This window comes from Lolium rigidum, chromosome 7 (assembly GCF_022539505.1).
Source record: "Lolium rigidum isolate FL_2022 chromosome 7, APGP_CSIRO_Lrig_0.1, whole genome shotgun sequence".
Taxonomy (NCBI): domain Eukaryota; kingdom Viridiplantae; phylum Streptophyta; class Magnoliopsida; order Poales; family Poaceae; genus Lolium; species Lolium rigidum.
The window spans coordinates 306894712-306922657 of record NC_061514.1 but is presented as its reverse complement, the minus strand read 5'-3'; the positions used below and the strand labels follow the sequence as shown (position 1 = coordinate 306922657).

Sequence of the window (27946 nt, the reverse complement as noted above, 5' to 3'; positions counted from 1 at the left end):
TGAGCAATCTGTTGAAGTGCAGCTAAGTTGGCTTGCCGTTCAGCTCTCTCAACCTCTCTATCAGCCAACATCTGTTGCAACATCTGCATCATCGCCTCCTGAGTCATGTTGCGAGTTAGAGGTGCCATCTGAACAGGGATATGGATCATGAGACGAGAGGGAAATTTCTATGGCTCATTTTGGATAAAATTTCACAAAGTTTAAAACTTGATTCATAAAATAAATATAATATTACACACACAAACATAGTCATGAAGGTAGCAAATATTACAAGCCAACAATCCGGAGGGTTTGAAGAACCCTTTCAACAATCTACGATACATGGGGCGGATACAAAGGACCGATACATATTACAGGACGCAGGTGCTCAGACGGGACTACTCTCCATCGACGTTGATCGGGTAGACGTTGTCTATCCCGGCTGCAAGGTGCTCGTGGCCATCTTCGTAGGGGTGGAAGTCCAGGTCATCGTCTTCCTCCTCGTAGTCATCGTCGTTGCTCACGTAGGAGTAGCCGTCCCCCTGGATGTTCTCCCCCTCACCTTTGCCCTCCAGTTCCTTGATCTGCTCGGCTTGGGTCTCGATGGTCGCCTTCAGTGTGGCGATCCTGGCCTTGAGGCGGTTGATGGAGTAGTCCTTCTTCAGGTTGAGGCGGCGGGGAGCCCGGCGCTCCCCGGCGATGACCTTGATGGTCTCCGCCTGCTGGGCCAGCTGAAGGTGGGTGTGGTTGGCATACTCGCGGGGGTTGTCCAAGTCGATGCGGGTCTCATTCAACATAAAGTCGAGATGATCCACATGGTGGCGCAGTTGAGGGTGCGACGGCAGGTTCATGGGCACCCCAAGAGAGTTTTGCCTTGCATAGTGAGCAAAGCGATTCCCCTCGAGGTCCATGGCATTCTGCCCGCACAGACGTGCGAGCCCCTCCTGTAGTCCACGGGCGAGCCCGTCTGCCCAGTTGTTCTCCCGGAAGGAGAACTGGATCCTCTGGCTCATGGGAAGCGTGAACCTTCCGCGGAGGTCAACCATGATGACCCATTGGAGCTGACCTCCGGGCTGGTCATTCACCTGTCCACCGAAGACCTCCGGAGGTTGGCGTTCGAGGAATTCCGAAAGGGCGAAGAGGTCCCTCTCGAAAATGATCTCGCCACCATTTTCCAGCTGGTAGAACTCAGTCTGAATGAAAGGCTCCGCTGGGATGATGGGCTCCATCTGTAGAGGGATTAGATGAGTAAGTTAGAGAAGTGCAAGTGTTCGAAATTTTACTTCATTCATAAGAAAGAGCATGAATTAAAGTTTGTAAAAGATTCTTTCAAGATAAGGGGGAAAATAAAGTTTTCATAATTAGTCAATTCCTTAAATTTGAAACTAAGTTTTTGAACGTCCATTCTAACTAGGGTCTCCTAAGGACAAACAATGGCTCTGATACCAACTTGTCAACACCCGGATTTTTAATTCCAGATGCCTATTATGCCGTACATCGCAATCCCAGGAATAATGTTTTTGCGAGACATAATAGTTAAGTAGCATAGACTCATCATTTATTACAACACATAATCGTCTTACAACCATAGATCACATGATCCAATATTACACAAATATATTGTTCAACAACACAAATAGTAGCGGAAGCGAAGTAGTAGTGGACTATCTATTCCACAGGCAACGCTTGACGTTAGAAGACGATCCTAGTTATCATAGACGTCCTGCTGTCCGTCATCCTGATACTCGTTGCTCTCCTTCAAAGTCCGGCATTTGAATAGCCGGGGCAAAGCCATGAGTACTTTAAAGTACTCGCAAACTAATACTAAAGTAATTACTTATTGAGTGTAGTAGGGGGTGCTAAGCTCTAGGTTTATTTGCATAAAGCCAAGTTTTAGTTTGATAAATATTTAGTAAAGCCTTATCATGTGCTAGACTAACTCAAGTGGGAACATTAGTGTCATTCCCACGAATCATTGTGATTCACTTCCATATCACCTTTCAATTCATCATTTCTTTTTAAGATCAAAATTCTGATAACGGAGACAGTATGGCCTTTCCAATCGTCCGTAACCGTGGACACGGCTATTCGAATAGGTTTAACACTCTGCAGAGGTTGTACTCTTGTGCCACAACTTTTGATTACATCCGTCGAGGATAACCCCGAATCATCGTAACTCAGTACGCGGATCATCAACCATAACCTTTCACTTATATATACTAGTATAGGCACCTCTCCCCATGAGCTTGGCCTCGTGGTGAAAACCAACTGTTAACCCGGGAACTGCACATGGCTTGGGTCGTACATTCACCTCATATTCACATCATTTCACACTTAACGGAGGCAGCCTCGGCGTAACCCCTATGATGCTTGTTTAGAGGGAACCCATACTAAAATACACAAGTTTCTAGTTAAGCCCTACCCATAATCAGGTATTGTGGGGGTACTTGTATAATTGGAAGGGTGTCGCATTCAAACCCAATCATCAGTTTTCATTTAAATTCACCAAGTCAACCATGTCACCTTCAAAGTCACATTCTTTCAAAGTCATTTCATTTCACCATGTTCCCATCTAGAGTAGTCAAATTTTATTTGATTAGCACTAGCCGCTATTTCATGAGGGGTGCTATCTAGCTTTGATTTGTTCTAAGCTAACTTTAAATATTGTTCTACTCTAGACCAAGTGAATCATAAATCAAAAAGTACTTTGAAAGTAAATAAGCAGAATAATTGCAAGGTAAAAACATTGGATAGGTAAGACATTAAATAAAGTGTGATGGTGCCTTGCTCTTGTAGAGCTATGCACTAGGTGATTAGCAAGGGTTAGCTTGCCTTGAGCAGGGTAGTTGTCAAAGTTCTCCTCCTCCTCCTGGGAGTAGGCTTCCTCCTCTTGATATTCCTCGGTACTAGCGTCTATATACGAATACGAGGTATAAACACCAAACCAAACCCACATACTAAACTAAAACACACCAAAGAGTTCACACAACTAATCCTAGCATCATATCATTCATGGCATGGTAAATTAATTGGTTGGTTCTTATTTAAGAGAAAAATAATTTCCTCTCATTATAATTATTTCTTTAATTTGCTATTTAGATCTTTAGAGAAAATAATTTCCTCTCATTAAATCTTATTAAGATTTAATCTCCTCAAATAATAATCAGGTATGAAATATAAGTTGACCAAGGTCAACATTCCATATCTATTATATGGGAGTATAATTTAAGTGAAGTGCTACACTTCACACAATTTAAGACTAACATTTAAATGATTTAAAATCTCTAAGTAATAACAATCAGAGGTTCATTAGCCTAAGGTCATTTCCTCTGGTTGTATTGCTTAGGATCAAGATTTAAATGAGAGAGTAGCTCTCATACTATTTATAGAATTTGAATTTCAAGATTTAAATGCACTAGTAATGACTACATAGCCATTATTTTGATCTAGTCCATGATCATTCAAACAACCTGTCTATATTATTGCATAATCAATTAGGGGACATCAATTGTGATTTATTAGAATTGGAATCAATTCAAAATCAATTATGGTTGAATTTTAAATAAAGTTTCAATTTGCAAAAGTCCCTGTCTTGTTATTTTTATCAGTTTAATTCTACTTTGAATTTGGAGATGGGACCAGTGGCATTAGTTAGATAATTTCATTAGCTTTCCAACGGTATAAAGTTTGCTAAATTTGGAATTGTGGATTTCAAACCATTCAAAATTTACTAAAGCATCCGCAGGGTATTTGAATAATTATTAAATTCGGATTTGAATGTTTGGGCTAGGCGGGAAACGTAAACGGGCCGAAACAGATTTAAATCACACAGCGCAGCCCAACAAGCAACTGGTGCACTTGGGCCGCCCTTACGAGGTGGGGGCCACCCGTCAGTGGCTTTTAAGCCAGCGAAACGGTACGCGTGATGTGCACCGTTGGATTAGAGAGAGATCGAGCGGTCGGTGATCGTCGTCGTCTCCGACGAGATCCCGACGCGCTGGCGGCGTGACCAGGGGGTCGGAGGGAGTACCAGGCCGCCGGCGAGGGAGGGCAAGCTGCTCGGTGAAGTGGAAGTAGATGAGGAAGTCCCTGGTACAGCGGCGGAGCTCGGCGAGGCTCCAGTCGATGTCGATGTTCCGTGCGCTCCGGCGGCTACGAGCTCGCAATTGGAGCTGCTCCGGCGAGGTGGAGTGGAATTGATGGGTGGAGAAGAGGCAGAGATGAGAGGGGAGCAGGTTGTGTGAAGAAATGGAGCTCAGAGCTCCTCTATTTATAGCGGAGGGAGGAGTGCCACGGGTGCTGCGAAGGGGCGTCTATGGCGCGGCGTCTACGGTGGTCGAAAGGGCAAGGCGAGGACGGCTATGCGTAGGCGTCGTCCTGGCGATGCTCAACGTGCAGCGGGCGCAGAGAAAAGACGACGGGATCGATCGAGAGCTTGAATGGAGTGCGGCAAGTACGTGCGGGATGATTTCGACGAGGACGACGGAGACGGTGCAGGGGCAGGCTATGGAGCTTGTCTAGCATGTAGAGGGTGGCGTGTAGATGCTCGACGCAGTGCTAGCTGGTGCAGGGGAGGACGACGATGCTCGAGCGCTCGACGTACTGGCGCGGCCAGAGCGCGCTCACCGCGTGCACAGGCGTGCACTGGCAAGGTTTTGGACGCGCGCGTTCTGGCCAATGTCGTGCCTTGGCGAGCTCGGGCCGTGCATGGCGGGGTTCCTCGTGCAGCAGAGATGCTCCAGGACAAGGAGATGGGTTGAGAGGGAGGCCAGAGAGATGTTGGCCAAAGGTGGCCGGCATGGTACGGTGTGGTGCTTCTCTCCTCCATTTTCCACTTTAAACGACGATGGCAAAGGCTAGGCTCGATGCAGGGGATGCAGAGGAGGGTCATCATCAAGAAATAAAGTTGGTTTAGGCAAGAATCCATCGTGTAATAGGGTGTAACCAGATTCTGGAATAATGCCTGCAAGGTGTTCGGAGAAATGGCCGCAAGAACTTTTTGGTGGAATTTTGGAAATCTTTTTGGTACAACTCAATTATATAATTAATGTGAAGGATTGGTGGTGGTGGTATTCATTTTGGAGTTGAATTGCAAAGTTTCAAATTTGGGGTCATCTTCACTTTGTTTCAACATCACCACATGTCAAATCCATTATGGTCAACCTGGTCAAAGTTAGCCATGGTGGTCAACATGAAAGTTGTTCACCTTGACAAGGTCTTGGATGACATGGCAATGGTTGACCAAGTTTATTTTATGAAAAGATAAAACCAGAGGGGTAAAGTAGGGAACATTTTATAAAAGTCACTTTTGACCATTATCACATGTATGTAGGTTTTGAGATTTGCTTTGGTTTGATTCTTGTTTCTTTGATGCATTTGTGTTTGTTTATCATATATAAACATTCTACAAGCAAGAGATCAAGCAATGGTGGCCTTTGGTGAAGATTTGCAATTTGGCCTTATGTGTATGTGAGTGAGAATTGGGTTTTTCTCTATTTCTTCTATTATTCTCAAATTAGGGTTAGGTGATCTTAGTTTAGGGTTTAATAGCAAGTGATCAACATATTAACACTCATCATGGCAATTGCACAAAAGAAAAGCACTCTTGTGCATGAAACTATATGTGGCACTATATGCATAGAAAAAGTTTTTGTTTGTTGCAAATTTTGAGTTTGGGAAATTTTCTTTCTTGATTTATTATTGTTGAAACTTGGGATGTTACACACGTGCAGCAATGTCGGTGGCGCAACATTCCACGACCGAGGCATGGATGGACGTAGAACCCAATAGCGTCAATGAGCTCGATGACTTCGAGGATGACGCGCTCTGGTCACGTCATTCCAGACCGTTCAGCGTGAGGCGATCGTCGGCGAGCTTATGGCTGGTGGACAGGGTTCCCGTTGTGAGCTCGAGAGGGTGGAGTTCATGGCCCCATACAGGCTCCAGTGGTGTCCGTCCTCACTTGGGTGGGGAGGGAGGGGGGCAAGGACGGCGGCTAGTAAGGCGTGCGATTGAGAGCAGTCCCAACAATGGTAGTACGCGTGCGACATGAGTAGATACAGCTCTCGTTGTTTAGGTTGATCCTCCTATAAAAAATGGTTTATTTTGGCTAAATTTTAGAGGAAACTCCCTAACTTTTTTCCAAAGTCAATGACCTACGATCTTGGATCAGATGTGCAGGATCTGTGCGCTGCCCGCGACGTGCCTGTGCCACGCATTTCTGTTCCAAAGTTTGGCTGGAAATGGGTTGGTCTGTGGCGGTAGTCGTTAGAAGTCTGGTGGCTTGGCTGACTTTTTCTACCCTCTTCATTACTTTGTTTCATGAAGTGTTGGAGTATTTTTTTTTGAACAAGGAGAGCCCCGAAGGGCCTGGAAGTTTATATTAAATATTAATACACAAACAGTGGAGTTGTACAATATTACAGATGACCCCAAAAGATTGAGAAAATAATACATAGGTCCCCGATTTATGTGGAGGAGACCTCTCTGAAAGATCTGAGAAGCAATCAGGTCCCTCCCTATCTCCTCTGCCGAGCTAGAGGTCAACTACACCGCCATCGAGCACCACCGCGGGGACGGAACCACTTGCTTCAGTGTCGGCGTTGAGCACGGCCGTTGACCTAGAAGAAGGCCTCCGATTGACGCAGAAGCCAACGCTGTCACCGCCGTCTTCATCTCCCGCGTCGCCACCACAGCTGGCCGGGTCCATGTCGAGGACGCTGCTCTGCGCCCAAAGGTGCTTATTACCGAGGGCCTCGGTAGGAGGAGCAGCCGATATCCACCCCCACCTGAGGGGCTTGACATTGCCGCTCATCGACCGCTCATCGGTGCCACACCTAATCACCGGGAGGAAGAGGCCGGCCCCTGCTCCTCTCTGAATTAGAGCCCCCCGAGTTCATCCTTCCCCACCCCTCACCACCTCGCCCGGCTGGCGGGAGAAGGACGAAAAAAGTGATGGTGTAAAACAGAGGGAGGGAGCAGATGTTGGGCTTATTGTTGGAGATCCCAGGAGCAGAACCAGGAGCCACCGTCTCCGACCGCCGGAGCATCTTGCCGTGCCGCCACCACCACCAACCGCACCAGATCTTGCCCATAAAAGTTGGTGCGCTACTCCAAAACCACGGCATCTCACCGAGAAACCTATATCTACACCTACCTACTACTCCGGCGCGTCCCCCTCCCCATCTCCGGTCGGCAGAGCCGCCGGAGAAGGGTCGGGTTCGGTCCGGTCTTCCATGGTCAACAGGCAGAAGAAGGGGTGGAGAGAGAGAGAGAGAGAGAGAGAGAGAGAGAGAGAGAGAGAGAGAGAGAGAGAGGGAGGGAGGGAGGGAGGGAGGGAGAGAGAGAGAGAGAGAGGGAGAGAGAGGGGTGGGAGAGAGAGGGGTGGGAGAGAAGGGTAACCTTTCCGATGAATCGGCAACTTGGAACTTTGGTTTGTCTAAGTGTTGGAGTTTTGTTTGCGCATATTACATAGTGTTCAAAGTTTACACGGATGGGTCATGGTAACATTTGTTTTTTCCTGTTCACGCATGCATGCATGCATGAATAGCAAGGCAGGTAGCACACAGGAGTAGTTGAAAACTGTGGACCGGAGCGTACGCGCGCGGGAAGAGCTTTCGAAAGAAGGAGCTGCCTGCATATGCGTGCAAATTGAACGGGAAGTTTTGCGGTGGCGGGCCGGCCGGACTTTGGAATGGCTCGAACGATGTGCGCGGGACGTCGATAGATCGATCATCTCTCTCCGACACGGCAACAAGGCCTTGAATGCAGCCAGCGACACTCCGCGGCCGGATTCCCGTTGCCGTCCGTGCACGGGATCGGAGTGGCCGGAGCGCACGACGCTCTCCAGCAGTAGCCGTTGCACGCTCCACGGGGAGCTGGGCATCGCAACGGTTGCAAAGGGTGGCCGGACGACGACCATTACAGTTTCTCCCAATCTCCCTCGTTTTTTCTTGGCCCACCACCTCTCCCTGGACTATCCCTGGAGCCTGGCTGCTCTGCGTCTTCGTAGGTTGTACTTATCCTGCCCTGCCCCTCCACTCCACGCCTCCTTCCTCCTCCGCAGCCTTTACGCACAAACACGCAAAAGCCTGCTGCCACGCATCATGGATTCGCGCGCGCGAGATAGAGATCTACCCAAAGCAAACCAACCGTACGTGACATAGCTCGATAGGGGATAGATCCGTCCAGGTCTTCACCTTGGACTCTCGCACGTACGGGCCATGGACGCAGGCAGTAGGTAAAAGATATGCAGTGACCCTGAAGCCTACCTCGCTCACTCCACGCATGTACCGGCCGCCTCTCCGGGTTCACGTACGTACACGCAGACGCTGGGGGTCCAGCCCGGCCGGCCCCGGCGACGATCGGAATGGGATCATATCCACGCAACCGCTCCAACTTCCGCCGCTCGCTCATCCTCACATGGCCTCGCTGTGCGCGTGACCCACGCTGTTCCCCGCTCCATCGCTGGCCACCCTTCTCGTCTCCTCGCTCCTCCTATGAATCAATCATGTTACCGGCCGGCCAGTACCACCCACCGGGCCTGCCTGCCTCCCGAAGGAATCACTCCGTCATGACGACAAGCCACAACGAGTGAGTGAGTGCGGTGCCAGGACCATCGCTGAGCAAATCCACGCCCGCATCGTCCGGACTACATATACTACGAAATTTACCTGTTTTGTTCCCACGACACTTCTCGGTATAAATATTCAGAATAATTTGTAATGTCAAATTTCAAAAGACAGGTCCCAAACGACTTTTCTTTTGTGTGATATGGACAAAGAGTAAGTGTATTCACTACATGTAAACAAAAGATAAAGCCTTTTTCATTTGCAACAACCTTTTTTTGCAAAAATATCGAAATTCAAAATTTCAAAATTTCCCTCTAAGTTGGTTGCGTCAAGTACATGCATGTCAAAGTATTTTTAAATTTGAAGTTTTATCATTTTTGTTTATTTTTTAGACATATTTTCTGCGGGGAGGGGGGGGGGGGGTAGGAATGGGAGGAAAAAGTTTATCGCCGGCAAAAAAAATTTGTGGGCGCCGGCGGTAAATTCAGCACGGATGGCCCACGCAGGACCACTTTACCCTCGGCGCATTCAAACCCTTTTCGCCGGTGGTAACTACCCTTATCCCAGATGCATTCAAACCCTTTTTGCCGGTGGTAGTGTGAGGCCCATCCGTGGCCTCGCGGCCCAACACATCGTCGGCGCCTTTTTTCTCTCTTCGCCAGCGATAAGTTGGCTAGCCCTGGCGCATTCAAAACAAACCGCCGACGGTAACGCGAGGCGACCCTGGAAGCCTTACCGCCAGCCACTTTGGCCCGAGTTCGCCGGCGGTAATAGGTCTGGCTATAAGCTTATTCCTTGTAGTGCGTCGATCTTCCTTGCTTCTTTTGGCCTTCGAAACATGGAGGCAGGTTGATCTCGGGCCCCGTCGAAAATAGGGCTATGTTTTCCTGGTTTTGTAGGACGGGTTGGATCTCAGCCCCCGTCGGAAATAGAGCTTTGTTTTCCTAGTTTTGCGAGGCGTCGCTCAGGTGGTGGTGGTGGGGCCTTGTCCAATAAAGTCCCCCCGCTTCAACCGCATCTCGATGGCGGTATCAAGTAGCTTGGGGGAGTGGTGTCGTTCTCGAGAACTTATTCTGTCTATGGGGATTTCCGGATAGTCAAGGAGCTTCATCATCGACGGTTATTCCTTTTTCTTCTCCGGAAAGGATGTGGTCTTCTCCACTCATTAAATGTAGCTCGGCCTCCATTTGGAGTTTCCGAACAAGAGAGAGCCTATATATTGGGAACTTTGACATAAATGTATCCCAATTCCTATAATGTTAGTTTCTGCGATGATTTGAAAAACGATAAATGTTGGGATTGTTACGTCTACTTGCATGCTGATATGAACTATGTGAAAGATCAATGGCGAAGCAAAAACTTGGGCAAGAAGCCACGCCAAGCATCTTAAGAAATAGCATGCAAAGAGAGTAGGGATTTTGTGCTTGACTTCATTTTGGTTGGTTTGGTTTGTGCTTCACTCTATCTTAATTAATGGAATACAACAAACCATTTGCCTCCATATGAAAATAGTTTCTTTGGTTGTCGTGATGTAGGATGAGCCACGTACACTTTGTGCCGGCCAACAAAAGTATTTTTTTTATACTTGAAGCCTTTAAAAAAATCAAAATTGAAGGATTATAACATGGATGCGCGGATAGTTCTCAATCAATCTGAAATTAGCTTAATTCTCGGTCACCAATTTCAAGTGTAATTTATGTGCTAGTGGGAAAAAATATTTGAAATTGCACGCGCAGATGTAAGTGCACGCCTATATATGTTATTCTCATGTGCATGAATCACAAAGGAAATCTAACTATTATATTATCCATCTGAAACTAATTTATTTCTCGGTCGACCTAGAACTAGCAAAAAGGTTATGACATAGTACTCAGTATGGGTGGCTACCCTTTGCTTATTTGTTAAGCTGCCCTTAGTTATATTTGGCACTTGCCAGGTAAGCATATTGGATAACACTGACATGCAGAAACACCGATCCCGACAGCGACTTTGCAAGGCTGGAAATAAATGACCTGCCCCGAACTAAAACCCCAATGATTTACCAACCCACAGCACAAAGCAAGCATTATCTAATGCTCAATAGGAACAGAGAATTCCCTAGAATATTGTCTGTGTATTGTAGCACGAAACTGAGAACTCAACAAGTAAACAAGCTTATCGGTAACCCGCATTATCCATCCATCGTAGAGAAGTTAAGCAACACAGATAAGAGGTAGGGCAAAGCTGGCACTGGAAGCAAAGCATGGCTGTCCTTGCGTGGGCTCGTGCCACCGATGCACACCACCATTTCCTTTTACCTTTCATTACTGTGTCCTTTCGCCATTAAAGACAGCGCCGCAGCTCAATAAAACCCCCCCTGTCCTGTCCTGTCCTCCCTCCATCCACCAGAGAAGAGAGCAGAGCTTGAGCTGAGCTGAAAACACAGTAGCTTGGAGGAGTAGAGGTTCGAGGGAAAGCGTCAGCCATGTCGAAGGAGGTGAGCGAGGAGCCGGAGCACGCGCCGGCGAGGAAGGACTACTCGGACCCGCCGCCGGCTCCCCTCCTGGACCTGGGCGAGCTCCGGATGTGGTCCTTCTACCGCGCGCTCATCGCCGAGTTCGTGGCCACGCTGCTCTTCCTCTACATCACCGTGGCCACCGTCATCGGGTACAAGGTGCAGTCCGCCACCGACCAGTGCGGCGGCGTGGGGGTGCTCGGCATTGCCTGGGCCTTCGGCGGCATGATCTTCGTCCTCGTCTACTGCACGGCCGGCATCTCCGGGGGGCACATCAACCCGGCCGTCACCTTCGGGCTGCTGCTCGCGAGGAAGGTCTCCCTGCCCCGTGCCGTCCTCTACATCGTGGCGCAGAGCGCCGGTGCCATCGTGGGCGTGGGCATCGTCAAGGGCATCATGAAGGACGCGTACGAGGCCAACGGCGGCGGCGCCAACATGGTGGCCACCGGGTACTCCCGCGGGACCGCCGTGGGCGCGGAGATCGTCGGCACCTTCGTGCTGGTCTACACCGTGTTCTCCGCCACCGACCCCAAGCGCAGTGCCAGGGACTCGCATGTCCCCGTGCTCGCGCCGCTCCCCATCGGGTTCGCCGTCTTCATGGTGCACCTCGCCACCATCCCCATCACCGGCACCGGCATCAACCCCGCCAGGAGCCTCGGCGCCGCAGTCATCTACAACAAGAAGGCGGCGTGGGACAACCACGTAAGCTAGCTAGCTACCTCCGTCCCTGTTTTCTTTTTTCTTTGCTCTTGCAAGAAGCTAACTAGTTTTCGCGCGCATGCATACACAACCACGTACGCAGTGGATCTTCTGGGCGGGGCCGTTCGCCGGAGCGCTGGCGGCGGCGGCGTACCACCAGTACATCCTCCGGGCGGCGGCCATCAAGGCGCTCGGCTCCTTCCGGAGCAGCCGGAGCAACTGATACGGCCGGCCGGCCGGTAAATTATTGCAACGGTCACCTACCAGTACTCACCGCGCTACAGCAGCTAGCGTAGTGTTGTTGGACCATCGGGTAGGCCTAGGGTCCGTCCTGTTGTTGGACCATGTCAGTGTTTGTGCATGTGAGTGAGAGAAAGCTCCCAGGGAGCGGGGACACAGGCCAGCTGCTGCATTATTCGTGGATCGTCGTTTTCACCCTTCAATTATTTCTCGTCGCTGTTAATGTTGCCGATTTACTTATTAGTTACTGGTGCTAGTTTGGAATCTGTCGTGGTGTATGAATTATATTGTTTGGTCGATAACATTGTGGCACGCCTGTAAACCCGCTGTGAGAATTGGACAATGTCTGATGCATGCATGCGTGCTAGCTTGTCTTGTCTACACATTTCATATTTGTCATGTAATCATGTTTATCTTATCTTGCATCATTGTCATGCGCATGCACCATCCGATGGGTAGGAGCCGGAGGGAAAGCTAATGATTGGTTTCTGGAGTTGATTAAGGGAGGTGGTCGTTTAGTGCTTAATGGTGCCCTAATCAACATACACATATATAGGGCCAGTTTGGATGCTCGCCAACTCATTTCTCGTATCCATCGGACCAAAAAATTGTGTATATTGTAGGAATTTGTGGCTTTAATATTTTACATGTTAACTACATTGTTATACTCCCGGAATCAAAACCTCAATGTGGAAGTATATTCATGGAAACAACATGGAACAATTGATGTGGAATTGTACTTAAGGAAATATACTTAAGGAAGCCGGTACATCTATAATGGAACACAGTGTACACGAATATGCTGGAATTATACCCGGGAACATTATAGAGTGAAATGCCAGGTTGTCTATAGGATTGGCTCTATAGATTGTTAAAGCCTGCGAGTTTGAATCTGAATTCAAACTCGGCGCACGACTCACACGTGCGTGTTTGGGGCCTAATTAATTAACAGTATTAGGCTCGGTAACTGGCTGTTAATGATAGTGGTTGGTTTAACATGTCACGAGTCCTAACTGGAAACAGATTGTAATATCTGGAATTTGGAGTATATCTAAATTAGGTCCCACCCTCTAGCCTCAATATGCATTGTGAGCGGCACCACCGATAAGGCAAAGGAATAGAGGGTAGGCCGAATAGCTCCCGTAACTCTAATTTTCTTACATTGGTATCAGAGCCGAAGGTGATCCCGTCGCCGTCCATCGTCCTACTCTGCCGTGGTGATCGCCTCTGCAATCTGCCGCCGCTTCTGATTTGCCGCTACGTATCACGTCTACGCCTTGCTGCGCCAGATTGCATTGTCGGGGACGGAATTCAGATAAGATCTGCTGCCTACTCGTGTTCCGCCAGTCCGAGCTCTGCCGCCGGTCGTCTCCGTTTTCTACTGTGAATTATTGCCGATTGGTTACCGATATCCGTTGCGCCATGTCGCCTCCGCTCCCCCCGTCGAATCAGTTGGCCGCCGATCAAGATTGCCCGGCGCTGCGCGTTCCGGCCTCCAACGAGTGCGACCTAGCCTGAAGGCCTCGTTCGATCTGGAAAGTGGATCAGGTTCCCTCGTTGCTCTGCACGCACGGATGGAAAAGTATGGCCTCCAGCCTGCAATCCGCGAGCCGCGGATCAAGGAAGAACGTCAAATCAAGGCCGCGCCTGGCCTCTAGTTCGATTGCCGATCCAAGTCCATGAAATCGCCATCCCAGTGTACACTACCTCACGTGCCGGTATTGCCGGCACATTTCTTGCCGGCACTTTAAAATATGCCGCTGATGATGCTAGTGATTAGAGGCACTTTTTTGATGAGTGCCTCAAATTATCACCTAATTACTGGCATATGTTGTCCAACGCCGCCGCATCCTCCGCCTCCACGCACTGAGCAAGCTTCTTCGTAGGCCCCTCCACCGGATACCTACCAGCGCCCCGCCTTTCTGCCCCCGAGTGCGGCGTGGCGGCTAACCCTAGGTGTGGGGTTCGGCACGGTCGCCGCCGCGGTACCGCGCCGCCGCTCCCATCGACGTAATCGAAGCTTCCAGACCCCACGCACGCGGCGGCGACCCGCGCCGGGAGCGGAGGGCATGGCGGAGCCGCGGAGGGTCTCGTTCCGGGACGGCCGCCTCGCGTCGCGGAAGGCGGAGGAGGCTGGTAAGCGTAGATCCCTCGCTACCTCCATCGGGGCGCTAGCTCCTCCCGTTGCCTGATGGATTCACTCCCCCTGCTATGCTGTGGCTTTGAGATTTCCTGGCCTCGTTTTGGTTGGGGTTTGGATGGGTTTGCGCTGCGGCGAGCTGCAGGTCATCGCCGGGACGTTTCTAGCGCTAGCGGTAGTACTAGTAGTAATTTTTGGCGGACTGGTCGCGAGAATCGCGCGCGTGGGAGGTCGTAAATCAGGGCAGTCCCCGGCGTGGTTACTGCGCGATTTGCTGAAATTAACTCCTGCTTTGCTTACTGCTTCTACTGCTACTATTGGTGAAATTAACTGAGTCCCCGGCGTGGTTACTGCGCGATTTGCTGCGCAGCTATATCTTTTCCTACTGCTTCTGTTGGTGAAATTAGCAGTGTCGTACTCTACTTCTTAGCCGAATGTTCGATGCAATGTTTTTCTAGAGGATATTGTGGTCTGTGGTGCCGAGATTACCACACGGTTCGATGTGAGTTGAACCTCGATTCTTCAAAAAAAAAAAAAAAGTTTTTACTGTATTGTACTTCGGTTATTCCTGAAACTGCCACTCTGTCCTGCTCCAAGCACTGAACATTCGTACACAGTAGAAGAGAGTGCAGGTTTAGTTTCGATGACGATACATGCTTTAATTTCTCAACTAAAAAAACTTTAACCAGCTTGTCCAGTTGGATAGTTCTACACTTCGTCTCTAATCCCAAAAAAAACACACACGCTCTTGCTGCTAGATTACTGCGTTTCCTTGCATATAAAGTCAATGCCATGTCCAATGTGCAGCAATTTGCAAATACTACATCAAGTCGAGGTCTGTGTAAATTTCTTTGGCTGATTCTACTTTTTTTGTTGCTTTGCTTTCTGCAAGCATGGAGACGGCACCAGGCCGCAGCCACGAGCATCGTCCATTCCCATCGACGATGAGGGGCACGCATCATCTGGTGAGTCCACTAATGTGTTTGGGATTTGATGTTCAGTTGCATACATGGATTAGTCTTCAAATCTAGCCCCTATCGTGCAGTTCATTAGTTGATCCATTCAACTCTGATTTGGGGATAATTGTTGCCCACGATGTATTCGTTAAAATGCCTACACCCACCATTGATTTGTTCGTTAAAATGCCCATACCCACCATTGATATGTATTTATGTTCAAATGGTGTGATCTTGTTATCGAATTTATAGTTGCCATGAACATGATTCATTATTAGTTGATATGAGGCACAATCTCTAGTTGTTACAAACTGTATATGCAATATGTAGGTTTTGAAGAACAGTAAGCATTGCAGAGCGTGCTGATGGCTTTGATCAGCATTGCAGAGTAAGATACATTTTCATTGCTTGTGTATTCTTCATTGCTTGAGCATCACATTGAAGTATTGTGTAGTGACTTCGAAGGCAGCAGTATAACTATCTGCCACTCCGCTCAACAGGGTAATAGTAGTTGCGTTGTCTCCTTTGCTAGCATTCTTCCAAGTGAAAGGGAAGCAACGTGGGTTCATCAGCAGCGGTCGATGAGACATTGTCTTGTTCATACTTCTGAGTGCAATCGGGCACATGGAGTACTATGGGTAGGTACACTGACAATCAAGGCATGGCATATCTGTACAGGTTCTTATTTCTTCAAAATCCCTCATATAACTGAATTTTGTTTCTCCAATACACTTACAGTCAACTTACATGCTCATCATGATTATTTATATGTAACTTATGTTTTATTGGGAGTCTGAATTTTCTCTTGCTACTTTCAACTTATGTTTGATCAATTTCCATGCTCATGGTGATTATTTAAATGCAACTGTTGCTGATCTATAATTGGCATGGGAACATTTAAAAAAGAGCTTGTAGTTTGCGCAACTCTATCACTTAATAATTCTTGATTTCCTGTACTGCAAAGTTTAAAATGCATAGACAATGCTGCAACCATAGGAAATATACAAATAGACATGCTGGGCTTCTGTACACAATTTCACTGTGTCAATATTTTTTGTTACTGGCTTCAAGTAACCTGCTTTCTTTAATATTGACAGTGCTCCTGTACATGCTGGGTTTTGGTTTTTCTTATGGCTGCCACTTGTAGATTAACTATATCGATATTGCCGGAAAGGGTGTTGATTGAAAGGGTTGGAAATGTCACCACCTTCTTGCCTTGTTCAGAGTACCGTTTTACATTTATTATTATCCAGTGCTCTATTGGTAGGCTGTAGAGACTTCGATGTTTATTGTAGTACAATCTTTTGTGTGTTTCTAGGTCCTCCTAGAGGGGACACCACATGGGTGACTTTGTTCCTCAGGAAGAACTTGAGAAGTTCATGGCACGTTGTACTGATCCTGCAGCACAAAAGGCTACCAAAGAAACTGCGAGAAGGCTAAGATTCAGGCTGACAATATTGGGCACAGGCTTCTGTCTAAGATGGGCCGGAGGGAAGGTTAGTCCTTGAATACTTGATACCAGAGTTCTACTTCTCGCACATCTTTTTCTGTGGATTTTGCTATCAAAATCTGTCCTCGTGGCCCTGGATTTCCTTTGTGTTTCTTTTATATAGGTGGCAGATGTTGAATTCAATATAGCCAGTGAGAAGTTCATGCTAAAAAGGTGTACGGGCTCTACATGTGGTATTGTTTACTCCCGCTGGGACATCAATTTACTCTTGGTCGCGATTTAGTGTGATACCAGCAGACTGAGTTGTATTTGTGTTTGGCTAAAAATGTGGAGTTTTCCTATGTGTTACTATACACAATATTGCAACTTTGGTTTATTCATAATTTTGGAAGTGGCCTAAAGTTCTTATACCTTGGACTTATTCCATGGGATGTTGTGTTGTCTGCTTGCGTAGAAACTGTAAACTGAATTGTAGTGATTAAAAATGCCGAATGAGTTCCGATGCGGATGCAAGACCACGGAGGAGGCAAGCCAAGGGAACCCGTATTGGGCGTTGAATTATTTTTCATTGGACTGGGATTAGATCGCACATCTCTAGTGAGGAGGGAATGCAGTTGAGGTCGAAGAATGCCGTTGGAGAGACCAGAGGTTGCCGTGGTGGTGCTTGCCGGAGATCACGGCGAGATGCTCTGCTGGGAGAGGAGACCTTGCCGGCGAGGTTGGGGACGAGCTGCTGGTTAAAGATCATGTAATGATTTTGTAATTTAGACGCTACTTGCAAATGTTGGTTCCATATCCTATAATTTAGATGTCTGGCTACAATTTTAATGCATGATCAGGTTACTGTGTTTGATTAAAATACCAGTGCAATATGATAACTGCATATATTTGTGCAAGCACTATGATTATTGCTTTGTTTTGAATAGTGCATGTAAACATAATCAAAGGCATTGTTGAAAACAGCCTTCAAATGTAATATAAGGCATCATTGAAAAGTGTAGTCAATTTTTTTTATGGCATCTTGAAAAGTGCCACCAAAAAGATTCAATGGCATTTTTAAAAATGCCAGTAAAAAGATTTCGTGACATTTTTGGAAAAATGCCGGCAAAAAGATTCTATGACATTTTCGGAAAGTGCCATCAAAAAGATTCCATGGCATCTTTCAAAAGTGCCGGCAATACTAACTAGCGGCATTTTTGGAAGTGCCTTAATATACAATTAGCGGCACTTTTTAAAAATGCCGGCAAAGACCTACCTCGACTGGAATAAACGCAGCACTTTTTTTTGTGCCTTAAAAAATCTTTGCCGGCACTTTTGGTGTCTTTACCGGCACTTTTTTGTGCCGGCAATCTGGGTACCTGACGCAGTAGTACGGAGGGGCTCGCCGTCCCGGCCGCAACTCCCGCTCGGACAAGTCGACCTTCGCTCCGCCTCTTCAAGCACGCAAGGGTACGGTGCTGTGCGTGCATGTGAATTCTGATTTTGCTACTGGCTACGTGGATTCAATCTCGCCAGCCGCCGGAGAATTTTTTGTTTACGCGCGTGGGCTGAGGAAGGAACTCAAGCAGCAAGCCAGCCACGTTCATGTTATCTCTGGTTCATACTAGGAAAAGCTGGTGATTGCTGTTTGACTCTTTTGCACGCACGGATGGAGGAAATGCTGCTAGTACTAGTTATTTGGTTCATGGGTCAGAATATCTACCATAGACGATCTGGAAAGAAACTCGCGTGACGGAGGAATCACGGGCTGTAATTCTTACGCACATGGTCATGGAACTGCAAGGAATTACTTAATCCGTTCACGTCTGAGGATCACCTCTCCGCTTGGGCCGTTCAACAGATCAGTCACATTTATTTATTTTCTGCTGAGAACATTGCTTTACTGGTACTTTCTTGCTAGCACAAGTACGGAAAGGACTGCCATCTGCTTGGTTTTCGTGCCATCACGGACATCACCGGGAAACAGGCAATTAATTTGCATACTTGAAGACATGGATTGTGATTTGATCCTCCCGGTTTTCTATTTGTCGAGCCGACATATATATGTCCAGACACACGTCGCAGTCGAATTATTATTTTTCCACGAAGTTCCCACTCTTGAAGAAAGGGGGAATAAACATGCTCACAAAGATTGAATATGAGAATAAACAGATTGTGTATAATTTATGCTTAACCTGGAAAGGTTTTGAGGATATTTATTACCGGGCATCATTTACTTCTAGAGGAAGATCATATTACTCTGAAGGAAAGGAAATTCAACTCTTTACTCAACGTTTGCAACTTGGACAAGTTAATTTCTTGGTGAAGATAACTCCATATGGAGGAATACTAAGACACATGCTTGGAAATTTATTATTGAAGATATTTATGACTTGGTTGCAAACCAAGGAAAACAATAAGTGACTAATTCATTGTGGAATTATATACTTAAGTGGGAGGACTATCAGTTATGGATTCTATTCTTTCAATTGCGACATCTGAGGTATTTTGTTTTCACACTCCCACTAGAAGTTCAATTATTGTATCATACGACTTGGTAGCATATCAAGGAACATAATTAAATAACATGTTAATTCTGGAATTCTAAACTTTAGTGGGAGGATTATAATACTTTTCATCATGGTTTTATGCTATTTCTGATACTCCCACTAAAGGTCAAACACTTTATTTTATTTCATTCATTTATATTTGCACTTGATATGGTTATTTATATGCTTTACATACAAGTCGGAAGGCCTTTATTGTGTTATTACGAATATCTCATACTGAAGTGGAAAATCAGTTCATCAAAGGATTCAAAGGTTTGTGAACTGATTGGAGGGGAAGTAAACTTCAGGAATTAATGGAAATATGTGAGCATGGAATTATTCACCATTGTATGATGCGTATACTCCATGGTTGAATGGAGGAATATAACACCTTGCTCTTCCCTTGATTATTTGGAAAAGGAATTAAATACAACTATTTGTTCAACATTTCATTATCTCTCATGGTCACGGGTAATGTTTAGTGGCTGGAAAGTATTTTTCTTTATGTTTTGACATTATCGATATGATATGCTATATTACTACAAAAAATCACGCCTATTATTCTTGTTATTTTTGGTGAATCTAGTGATGCAATGGTACCACTTTTGGTCTATAAAACATGGTGGAAAGTAGGAATACACTACCTTTTATCAAGGTTGAAATTACTAGCAATCATACCGCATGGAATCTTGTGAGGATTATAGTTTATACCCAAAGGAAAACACATGTTAAACTCCCAACACTAACATGGTTAGAAAAGTGGGAGGAATTAACATGGTCTATCATATCTTGGCTATTGGTGTATGTTCTTTGAGGGAGGCGCACTCTACGTTTTAGAGGAACAAGTAGACTCATATAAACGACTTAAAGTTGTTACTAATGTCAACTATGGGTGGAAGCATTGCAGGAAGGAATAAACTCTATGAGGAAGAATAGAAGTTTGGTAATTTTTTATCTAACCAAACATCCGCATGCCTATAGGTTCTAAATGAATTTATTTACAAGAATGTTTAATGCAACATGCTTAGTGGAAATCACAATTCTAGACTTGTTGCTTAATGCTTCACACAAAGGAAATATTTATACTTTGTGGAAACTCTTTTCTCCTATGGAATATTTTTGCTTCTCTGGAATTTAGAGAAAGTGGGAATAAAGACAGGGTTTGCTAGCTATTATTATTACATGTTCTTGGAACAAGCTTCACGTCAATGGTATTTCATATCATATGGTTTTCTGAATGATGGTAGATGATCATATGCAAAGGTTAGTGTGAATTATTTTAGTTATTACTATATGTGCTAACAATGTTTTCATTTTTTATAAATATCACATTGATGGAAGTGAAAGCTTGGTTTGGTTCTAACTTTCGTATGAAAGGTATGTCGAATCTTCCATTATTGTGGGAGTGGAAATACATAGAGAATGTTTTGAGATATTTTTCTATGGAAAATTGCAAACCTGTCAAGTACCTTTGATAAAGGGAATGATACTCTGTGAGGAATTAAGTTTGAACTCTCGAAGAAAAGGGACATATAATTGGTATCCCATAGTTATTTTGGGACATTATTCGTGCGACCTAATCTTAGCCATGCTGCTGGAATTATTGCTATTTTGATTAGCATGTTAACTCACACTTGTTGGAATTGTTAGCAAGTGGAAGGTGAATCCTGAAAGGATCCTGGAATAAAAGGAAATTCTTATGGCGTAATTTCAAGGAATCAAGGATTATTTATCAGTGGCTGATTGTCACAATCTGCATTACATGGATATATTGATGTTATTATTTGGCAAGACAATCTCCATACAAGGTAATATTATTTTTATGTTATGTTTTAATATTTATTGTTGTAGGTATTTATGGTGAAGAAAGAAAATAAGATTTGAATGTTCTTTCATTATAAATGATGAAAACTTTGATATGCTTAAAGCATCAGAGGAAGGCGTGTAGCTAAGGAATTATTTTATATAACTATGGTTGTGGAATGTGCATCATTACCTGTTACTTTGTGATAATATGACTCCAAACGTCACAGAGTTTGTATGCAACATGAATGCATTGAGGGAATTTGTTTACCATGTTAATAGCATGGGAATTCATCTTGTTGGATAAATATTTTCAGCCAAGTGGGAGATGTAGGAATTTGTGGCTTTAATATTTTACATGTTAACTACATTGTTATACTCCCGGAATCAAAACCTCAATGTGGAAGTATATTCATGGAAACAACAGGGAACAATTGATGTGGAATTGTACTTAAGGAAATATACTTAAGGAAGCCGGTACATCTATAATGGAACACAGTGTATACGAATATGCTGGAATTATACCCGGGAACATTATAGAGTGGAATGCCAGGTTGTCTATAGGATTGGCTCTATAGATTGTTAAAGCCTGCGAGTTTGAATCTGAATTCAAACTCGGCGCACGACTCACACGTGCGTGTTTGGGACCTAATTAATTAACAGTATTAGGCTCGGTAACTGGCTGTTAATGATAGTGGTTGGTTTAACATGTCACAAGTCCTAACTGGAAACAGATTGTAATATCTGGAATTTGGAGTCTATATAAAAGTCCCACCCTCTAGCCTCAATATGCATTGTGAGCGGCACCACCGATAAGGCAGAGGAATAGAGGGTAGGCCGAATAGCTCCCGTAACCCTAATTTTCTTACATATATGATTATCCTTAAAAAACATTCTCTGCACAACACATTTCTCAAAGTAAGCTAAAGTGACTAAATCTTGACCCGCGAGGCACACTTGCTAGTTCCGAGCGTTTGCCGACCAGGAGTTGGTCATGGAGTGATGTCTTGAGCTTGGTCATGGTTGTTTTTTGGACCTTGAGTGGGTTTGGTCCTTCGGCGAGAGTGGGCGTGGTCCCGTAAAATTGGTGTTATTGTATGGTTTTGATCGGTTTTTCGCCAATTAACTCGACACCTTCTTCTAAATTAAAGGATAAGATAAAACTTCTACCTCCGTTGCAAAACAAATAAACCCTCGATTTTCTCAGATTTGGATTCTCCCATATGATATCCCCCATGTGAACCATCAATTCTGAAGATGGGTCTCTTTTAGAAGCACCGCCATGTATCTCTCTAATATAGTATTATTAACATTGAGGTTGTTTTTGTCACTATCCCGTATAGTTGGTTGAAATTCCTAGGACATCCATTCCTCCACTCTTGAGCTTATGAGCAAGAAATTCTAAAAAAAGAGTCATTTTTAGTGGGCGATGGCGGCGTTCTACGCTGCTACGTTGATGAAGGCGTCATCGTGCAACGATGAGCGACCACTCATGCTGTTTCCGGGGAAACCCTATGATCTGGTCTTACCGATCGAACAATGGCGACACTGTGGTGTTGTTTCTCTCTTGGGAGCATTGCTTGTGGAGCAACGCTGGATGTTAAAGGGAGGAGGAGGAGATGTCAAGTCATGTCTAGCCGACCGGTGGTAAGCTGAGTCATGCATGTTGGTATGTGCCACGCACGCCATATCTTCCATTGTGGCAACGACAATAGGCCTGGCACGGACTATGTGGATCTCTGCCTTGAATATGGACCTTGATGGTGGCGACGACTTCTGAAGCAAGGACATGAATTGCTCGCCAAGGATCTACTAGACTGGGTGTGAGCCCTTGTTTTCATGATAGGGTGACTCACGGCCGCGGTAATTAGCTAGTGGAGCGTTCTTTCTGTTTTAGGACAGTTTTGGAACCATGGAAATAAACTAAGCTAAAACCTGTTAAACTGTAAAACCGTTTTTTACCCACCCCTAGTTAAAGGATGTAAGATCATCTCCACCGGCACGCCCCATAGAGACCACAATAGCGATTTTGAGATCTGACGCTTTTTAGGCCACAGCGGCATGCATCAAAAGTAGCCGTCAGTTTTGGAGCCCAATACAATCGCCGACAACCCCGTGTCGGCCCCTTCGCGGGAGCTGCCGAACGGGCGCGCCGACAATCTCGTCCATTGTCGGGGGAAGACCCCGGGTAGGGCAATGGACGCGGAGCAGCCGGCTTGAGGTCGGCCGGCTCGCGGCAAAGGCCGGCTGAGGAGCAGCCGGCTGGAGCCGTGGCCGGCTGACCCAGGAGCCGGCTGGCTCTAAGTCCTAGTCGGCCTGGCTACGGCCTTCAACGTTGTGGCTAGGCCGGCTTCTACAAGCCATATCCGACTGGGGTTTACACCCTAGACCGACTCGAGGCTGGCGAGTCTTGCACGAGAAGGAACTAGGTAGGTGGTCCGGGTTCAAAGGTCCACGCTGACCTCATCTCCCGTAAAGCGCATGGCACTGTGGAGCAACAGTGTCACGCGGCGGACAGGCCATCATGGCGTACGTCGGTCCGTACCAGCTACAGGGCATGATGGCGACAGGGACACCTCCTCGCCATACCGCTGACTCCGGCAGGCGGATGGGACAGGCCATGAGGCCTCAACGGCTCCATGACGTCAACGCCTCGGGAAGGAGCGGAGCCGGAGCCGGCCAAGCCGGCCACTAGACCATAGGGACTTCTATGTAAAATGCCAGCGCCTATATAAGCTGGGCTACCCCCTCGTGCGGGGGGGGGGGATCGATCACTTCTCATTCATTCTAGTCTTAGCGCTGCCCTGTGAGAGAGACCTTCGTCTATCTTAGCCTCCCAGGAGCAGCCGGACACAGCTCTAGGAGCACCATTGTACTGTGATATCATCATATACACACATAGCAGGAGTAGAGGTGTTACCTTCATCGGAGGGCCTCGAACCTGGGTACGTCGCCGTGTCGCTCGTGCCCATACCCGCATCCGGATACCGCCGTGAGTCCACTAGGAACCACTTCGATTAGCCACCCTATGGCATATGCCGTGACGATACCACGACATTTGGCGCCCACCATGGGGCCTTCAGCGTCCGCGGCCGGTGTCTTCATCCGGACGGGCCTCACCATCACCACCGGCGAGCGGGTCGCTTCAGGCTGGATCTGGAGATTCGGCTCCCTCGACTGCATCAGCGACAACGCAGGCTGCTTCGCCGACCGGCCATTCCCTGCCGGCGGCAACATCATCAGCTTCGGCGGCTTCGACGTCTACGTCGCCACCGTCGCACCACCGCGCTACCCGCGCCAGATCCTGCGCTGCGCAAGCCCTGCTCCCGGAGCCGGCGCCAGCTTCACCACCGCCAGCCCCTGCATCATGCACGAGGTCATGGCAACCGGCGACGAGCTGCCCACCAAGTCCGCGCGCATCCGTGGCCCGGAGCTGGAGCGTCACCTCACGGCCGGCGCGTCCGGCTCGGGCGCAAAGGCACCGCCACCACCGTCCCGGCTAGAGGAAGTCCGGACGAAGCTGAGCACCCCGCTCACGCCTGGCGGCGACCCCACCACCATCGAGGCGGAGTTGGAGGCGCACCGCCAGCTCCTCCTCAAGCAAACCGAAGAACTGGCCGCTGCTAAGCGCCAGATGGAGATCACCCAGCGCGAGTACAACCGCGCCCACGGCCTCACTCCAGGCGGCGATGGTCCCAGCCGAGCCGGTCAGATCCGCCGCAGGGGCCGTGACCTAGGCGCCGAGATCGCCCGCGACGGCGCCCCCTTGCCGGCTCCGTCAGAGGAGCAACCCGTCTACAACACCCCCGACAAGAACATGCGCGCGGCACAAGCCGCCGCAGAAGAGCTGAACCGCCTTGAGGGCGAAGAGTTACGCCGCCAGACCAAGCGGGTGACTGAGCTGCTCAACGCAGCCACCAAGCAGGCGGCCGACCCCAGGTATGTCAATGCCCCCAGAGCTTCTCACGCTCGTGGCGCTGCAGGCAACGACAGGGAAGGCGCCAGGGACACGGCCGAGTCCTCCTCCCCACCACCAAGTCGGCACCGTGACTCCCGAGCCACGCACGCAAGCTCGAGCCGGCCGAGCCACCAGCCGAGCGGCAGCAGCCGTAGCCGGCCTCCTCCAAGCCGGAACCAGGAGCAAGACTCCGAGCCCCGCCGCAAGCACCGGCCGGCTCCAGAAGCAAGCGGCGCACGCCAGCCGGCACGATCCCGGCTGGGCCCGCGCATCGAGCCAACTGACGCCCGAGAACGCCTCGATCGGCTGGTCGAATCCCGCATCGCGGAAGAAGAAGCGCCAGCCGGCCCAAAGTGCTTCGGGCCGCGCATCATCAACGAGCCCATGATTGACGGCTTCCAACTCCCGCGCGACACCCCCAAGTACGACGACACTGCCAAGCCGGAGGACTGGCTGCTGGACTACTCCACCGCAGTCGGCATCGCCAAAGGCAACAAGCGCTGGGCTGTGCGCTACTCCCCCCTCATGCTGCTCGGCTCCGCCCGCACATGGCTCAACAACCTGCCAGCCGGCAGCATAAACGGCTGGCTGGACTTTGAAGATGCCTTCATCAGCAACTTCACCAGCACTTACCGCCGGCCGGGTCGGCCCCAACAGCTGGAGATGTGCAAGCAGGGCCCGGACGAGACGGATCGCGCGTACCTAACGCGCTGGTGCGAGATGCGCAACTCCTGCGAGGGCGTGCACGAGATCCAAGCCATCAGCTTCTTCATGGGAGGCTGTCGGCCCAACACCATGCTGTGGCACAAGCTACGCCGCAGCGACCCCCAGTCGATGGCCGCCTTGATGGCCATCGCCGATAAATACGCGCTGGCTGAGGAAGCCGGCAAGCCTCCGGCTGAAATTTCGCCGGCCCCCGCCAGGCGGGACAACAACAGCAAGCCGGCCGAGGGCGGCTCGCATGGCAGCCGGCGGGACAACTACCGCGGCAAGCGGCACAGCGACCAGCCGGACCGCCGGTACGGTTCCACCCAAGTGGCAGCCGTGTCGGACCATGCGGCGGCTGGCGGAAGCCGGCGCCATAAGCAAGACCGGCCCCGGAAGTCGAAGTACACCTTCGAGCAAATGCTCGACTCGCCGTGCAAGTACCACAGCGGCAAGAACCCCTCCAACCACACCACCCGCGACTGCCACTTCATGAAGCGGCTGACAAGCGGTGAACCTCTCCCGCCTCCACCCCCGCCTCCACCAGCCGGCGGGCCGGGTGGCCAAGCCGGCGCAGAGAACGCCAACCTCGAGCACCACGAGGCTAACCACATGGACCATGGCCGCTACTTGGCCGAGGATGCTACCTACATCATCTTCACCTCCGAGCCCGAGGACAAGACGAGCCAGCAGAGCCGTTCCCTCGAGGTCAACGCGGTCATACCGCCGGTCTCCCAGTACCTAAACTGGTCAGAGCAGGCCATCACATTTGATCGCCGCGACACACCGGCTGTCCTGCCGAAGCCGGGCAGCTACACCATGGTCCTCGACCCCACCATCGGCACAACCTGGCGCAGCGTGCGCTTCTCGCGCGTCCTCATCGACGGGGGCAGCAGCATCAACATCCTCTACCGCGACACCGCCCGCAAGCTGGGTATCCAGGAGGCCGAGTTGCGCCCCACCCCCACCGTCTTCCATGGCATCGTGCCAGGCCACTGCTGCCAGCCGATCGGCCGGATCACGCTGGAGGTGATATTTGGGAAGCCGGATCACTTCCGCACCGAAAGGATCGAGTTCGAGGTGGTGGACCTCGTGAGTCCCTACCACGCGCTCCTGGGCAGGCCGGCCCTGACCAAGTTCATGGCGGTGCCCCACTATGGGTACCTGAAGATGAAGCTACCCGGCCCAAAGGGGGTCATCACCGTAGCCGGCGACTACCGCCGCTCCATGGACTGCGCCACACAGAGCTCCAAGATGGCCCAGACGCTGGTCATCGCCACCGAGAAGCAGCTCATCCACGACGCCGTCGCCCTGGCTAAGGCCGCGCAGGCGGACATGCCGGCCGTAGGCAACCCGGCTGGGACGACTCACTTCCAGCCGGCCGACAACACCAAGAAGATCCTGGCTCGACCCGGCGCAGCCGACAAGTACGTCACCATCGGTGCCGGCTTGAGCAGCAAATAGGAAGGCGAGCTCACCAGCTTCCTCCGTGAGAATCGGGACATCTTCGCATGGTCTCCAAGGGACATGCCGGGTGTGCCGAGGGAGTTGGCTGAGCACCACCTCCACGTTAGGCCTGAAGCCAAGCCGGTGAAGCAGCCTCTCAGGCGCTTCGCCGAGGAACGAAGGAAGGCCATCGGTGAAGAAATCGCCCGGCTCCTAGCTGCCGGCTTCATCATGGAAGTGCTGCACCCGGACTGGTTGGCGAACCCGGTCCTGGTTTTGAAGAAGAACGGCTCCTGGCGCATGTGTATTGACTACACCAGCCTCAACAAGGCGTGCCCGAAGGACCCCTTCCCCTTGCCACGCATAGATCAAGTCATAGACTCAACTGCCGGCTGTGAACTGTTGTCTTTTCTAGATGCCTATTCAGGCTACCACCAGATTCCTTTGAATCCGGCTGATCAAATAAAGACTTTGTTCATTACCCCGTACGGGGCTTATTGCTACACGACTATGCCATTCGGCTTGAAAAACGCAGGCGCCACCTACCAAAGGTGCATGCAAAAGTGTTTGCAGGATCAAATCGGCAGAAATGTTCACGCATATGTGGATGATGTCGTTGTAAAAACCAAGGAGATGCCTACCCTCCTTGATGACCTGAGAGAAACCTTCACCAATCTGCGAAGATTCCGGATGAAGCTCAACCCGGCCAAGTGCACGTTCGGCGTGCCAGCCGGCCAACTCCTGGGCTACCTCGTCTCTCAGCGAGGAATTGAAGCCAACCCGGAGAAGATCAGTGCCATTGAGAAGATGGAGCTGCCGTAGTGCCTCAAGGACGTCCAGAAGTTCACCGGATGCCTGGCCTCCTTGAGCCGCTTCGTCAGCCGGCTGGGGGAGAAGGCACTGCCCCTGTACCAGCTGCTGAAGAAATCGGACAAATTCGTCTGGTCACCACATGCGGATGAAGCTTTCCGTGACTTG

At 49.0% G+C, this 27946-nt stretch overlaps 1 protein-coding gene and 1 long non-coding RNA gene across 3 annotated transcripts; both read left to right on the top strand.

The window, feature by feature from the left end:
• The first annotated feature begins 10858 nt into the window (after positions 1 to 10858).
• LOC124676693 (probable aquaporin PIP2-6) lies at positions 10859 to 12034 on the top strand. The gene is made up of 2 exons (XM_047212737.1): positions 10859 to 11745; positions 11846 to 12034. The coding sequence occupies exons 1-2, from the start codon at positions 11014 to 11016 to the stop codon at positions 11963 to 11965; spliced, it is 852 nt and encodes a 283-aa protein (XP_047068693.1). The 5' UTR covers positions 10859 to 11013; the 3' UTR covers positions 11966 to 12034.
• Positions 12035 to 14030: 1996 nt separating this feature from the next.
• On the top strand, positions 14031 to 15896 carry LOC124678826. 2 transcript variants are annotated; one of them, XR_006994654.1, is made up of 4 exons: positions 14031 to 14118; positions 15015 to 15087; positions 15409 to 15466; positions 15611 to 15896. It is a non-coding gene; the product is annotated as an uncharacterized LOC124678826 (long non-coding RNA). The 2 variants fall into 2 exon arrangements; XR_006994653.1 differs by lacking the exon at positions 14031 to 14118 and having other exon boundaries at positions 14669 to 15087.
• Positions 15897 to 27946: the final 12050 nt, after the last annotated feature.

What these genes read in the sequence shown, in the direction of transcription:
- LOC124676693 (XM_047212737.1), top strand. Translation starts at nt 11,014, where the DNA reads ATGTCGAAGGAGGTGAGCGAGGAGCCGGAGCACGCGCCGGCGAGGAAG. An exon ending in AGGCGGCGTGGGACAACCAC is followed by an intron (nt 11,746 to 11,845) that starts GTAAGCTAGCTA and finishes CCACGTACGCAG; the next exon opens with TGGATCTTCTGGGCGGGGCC.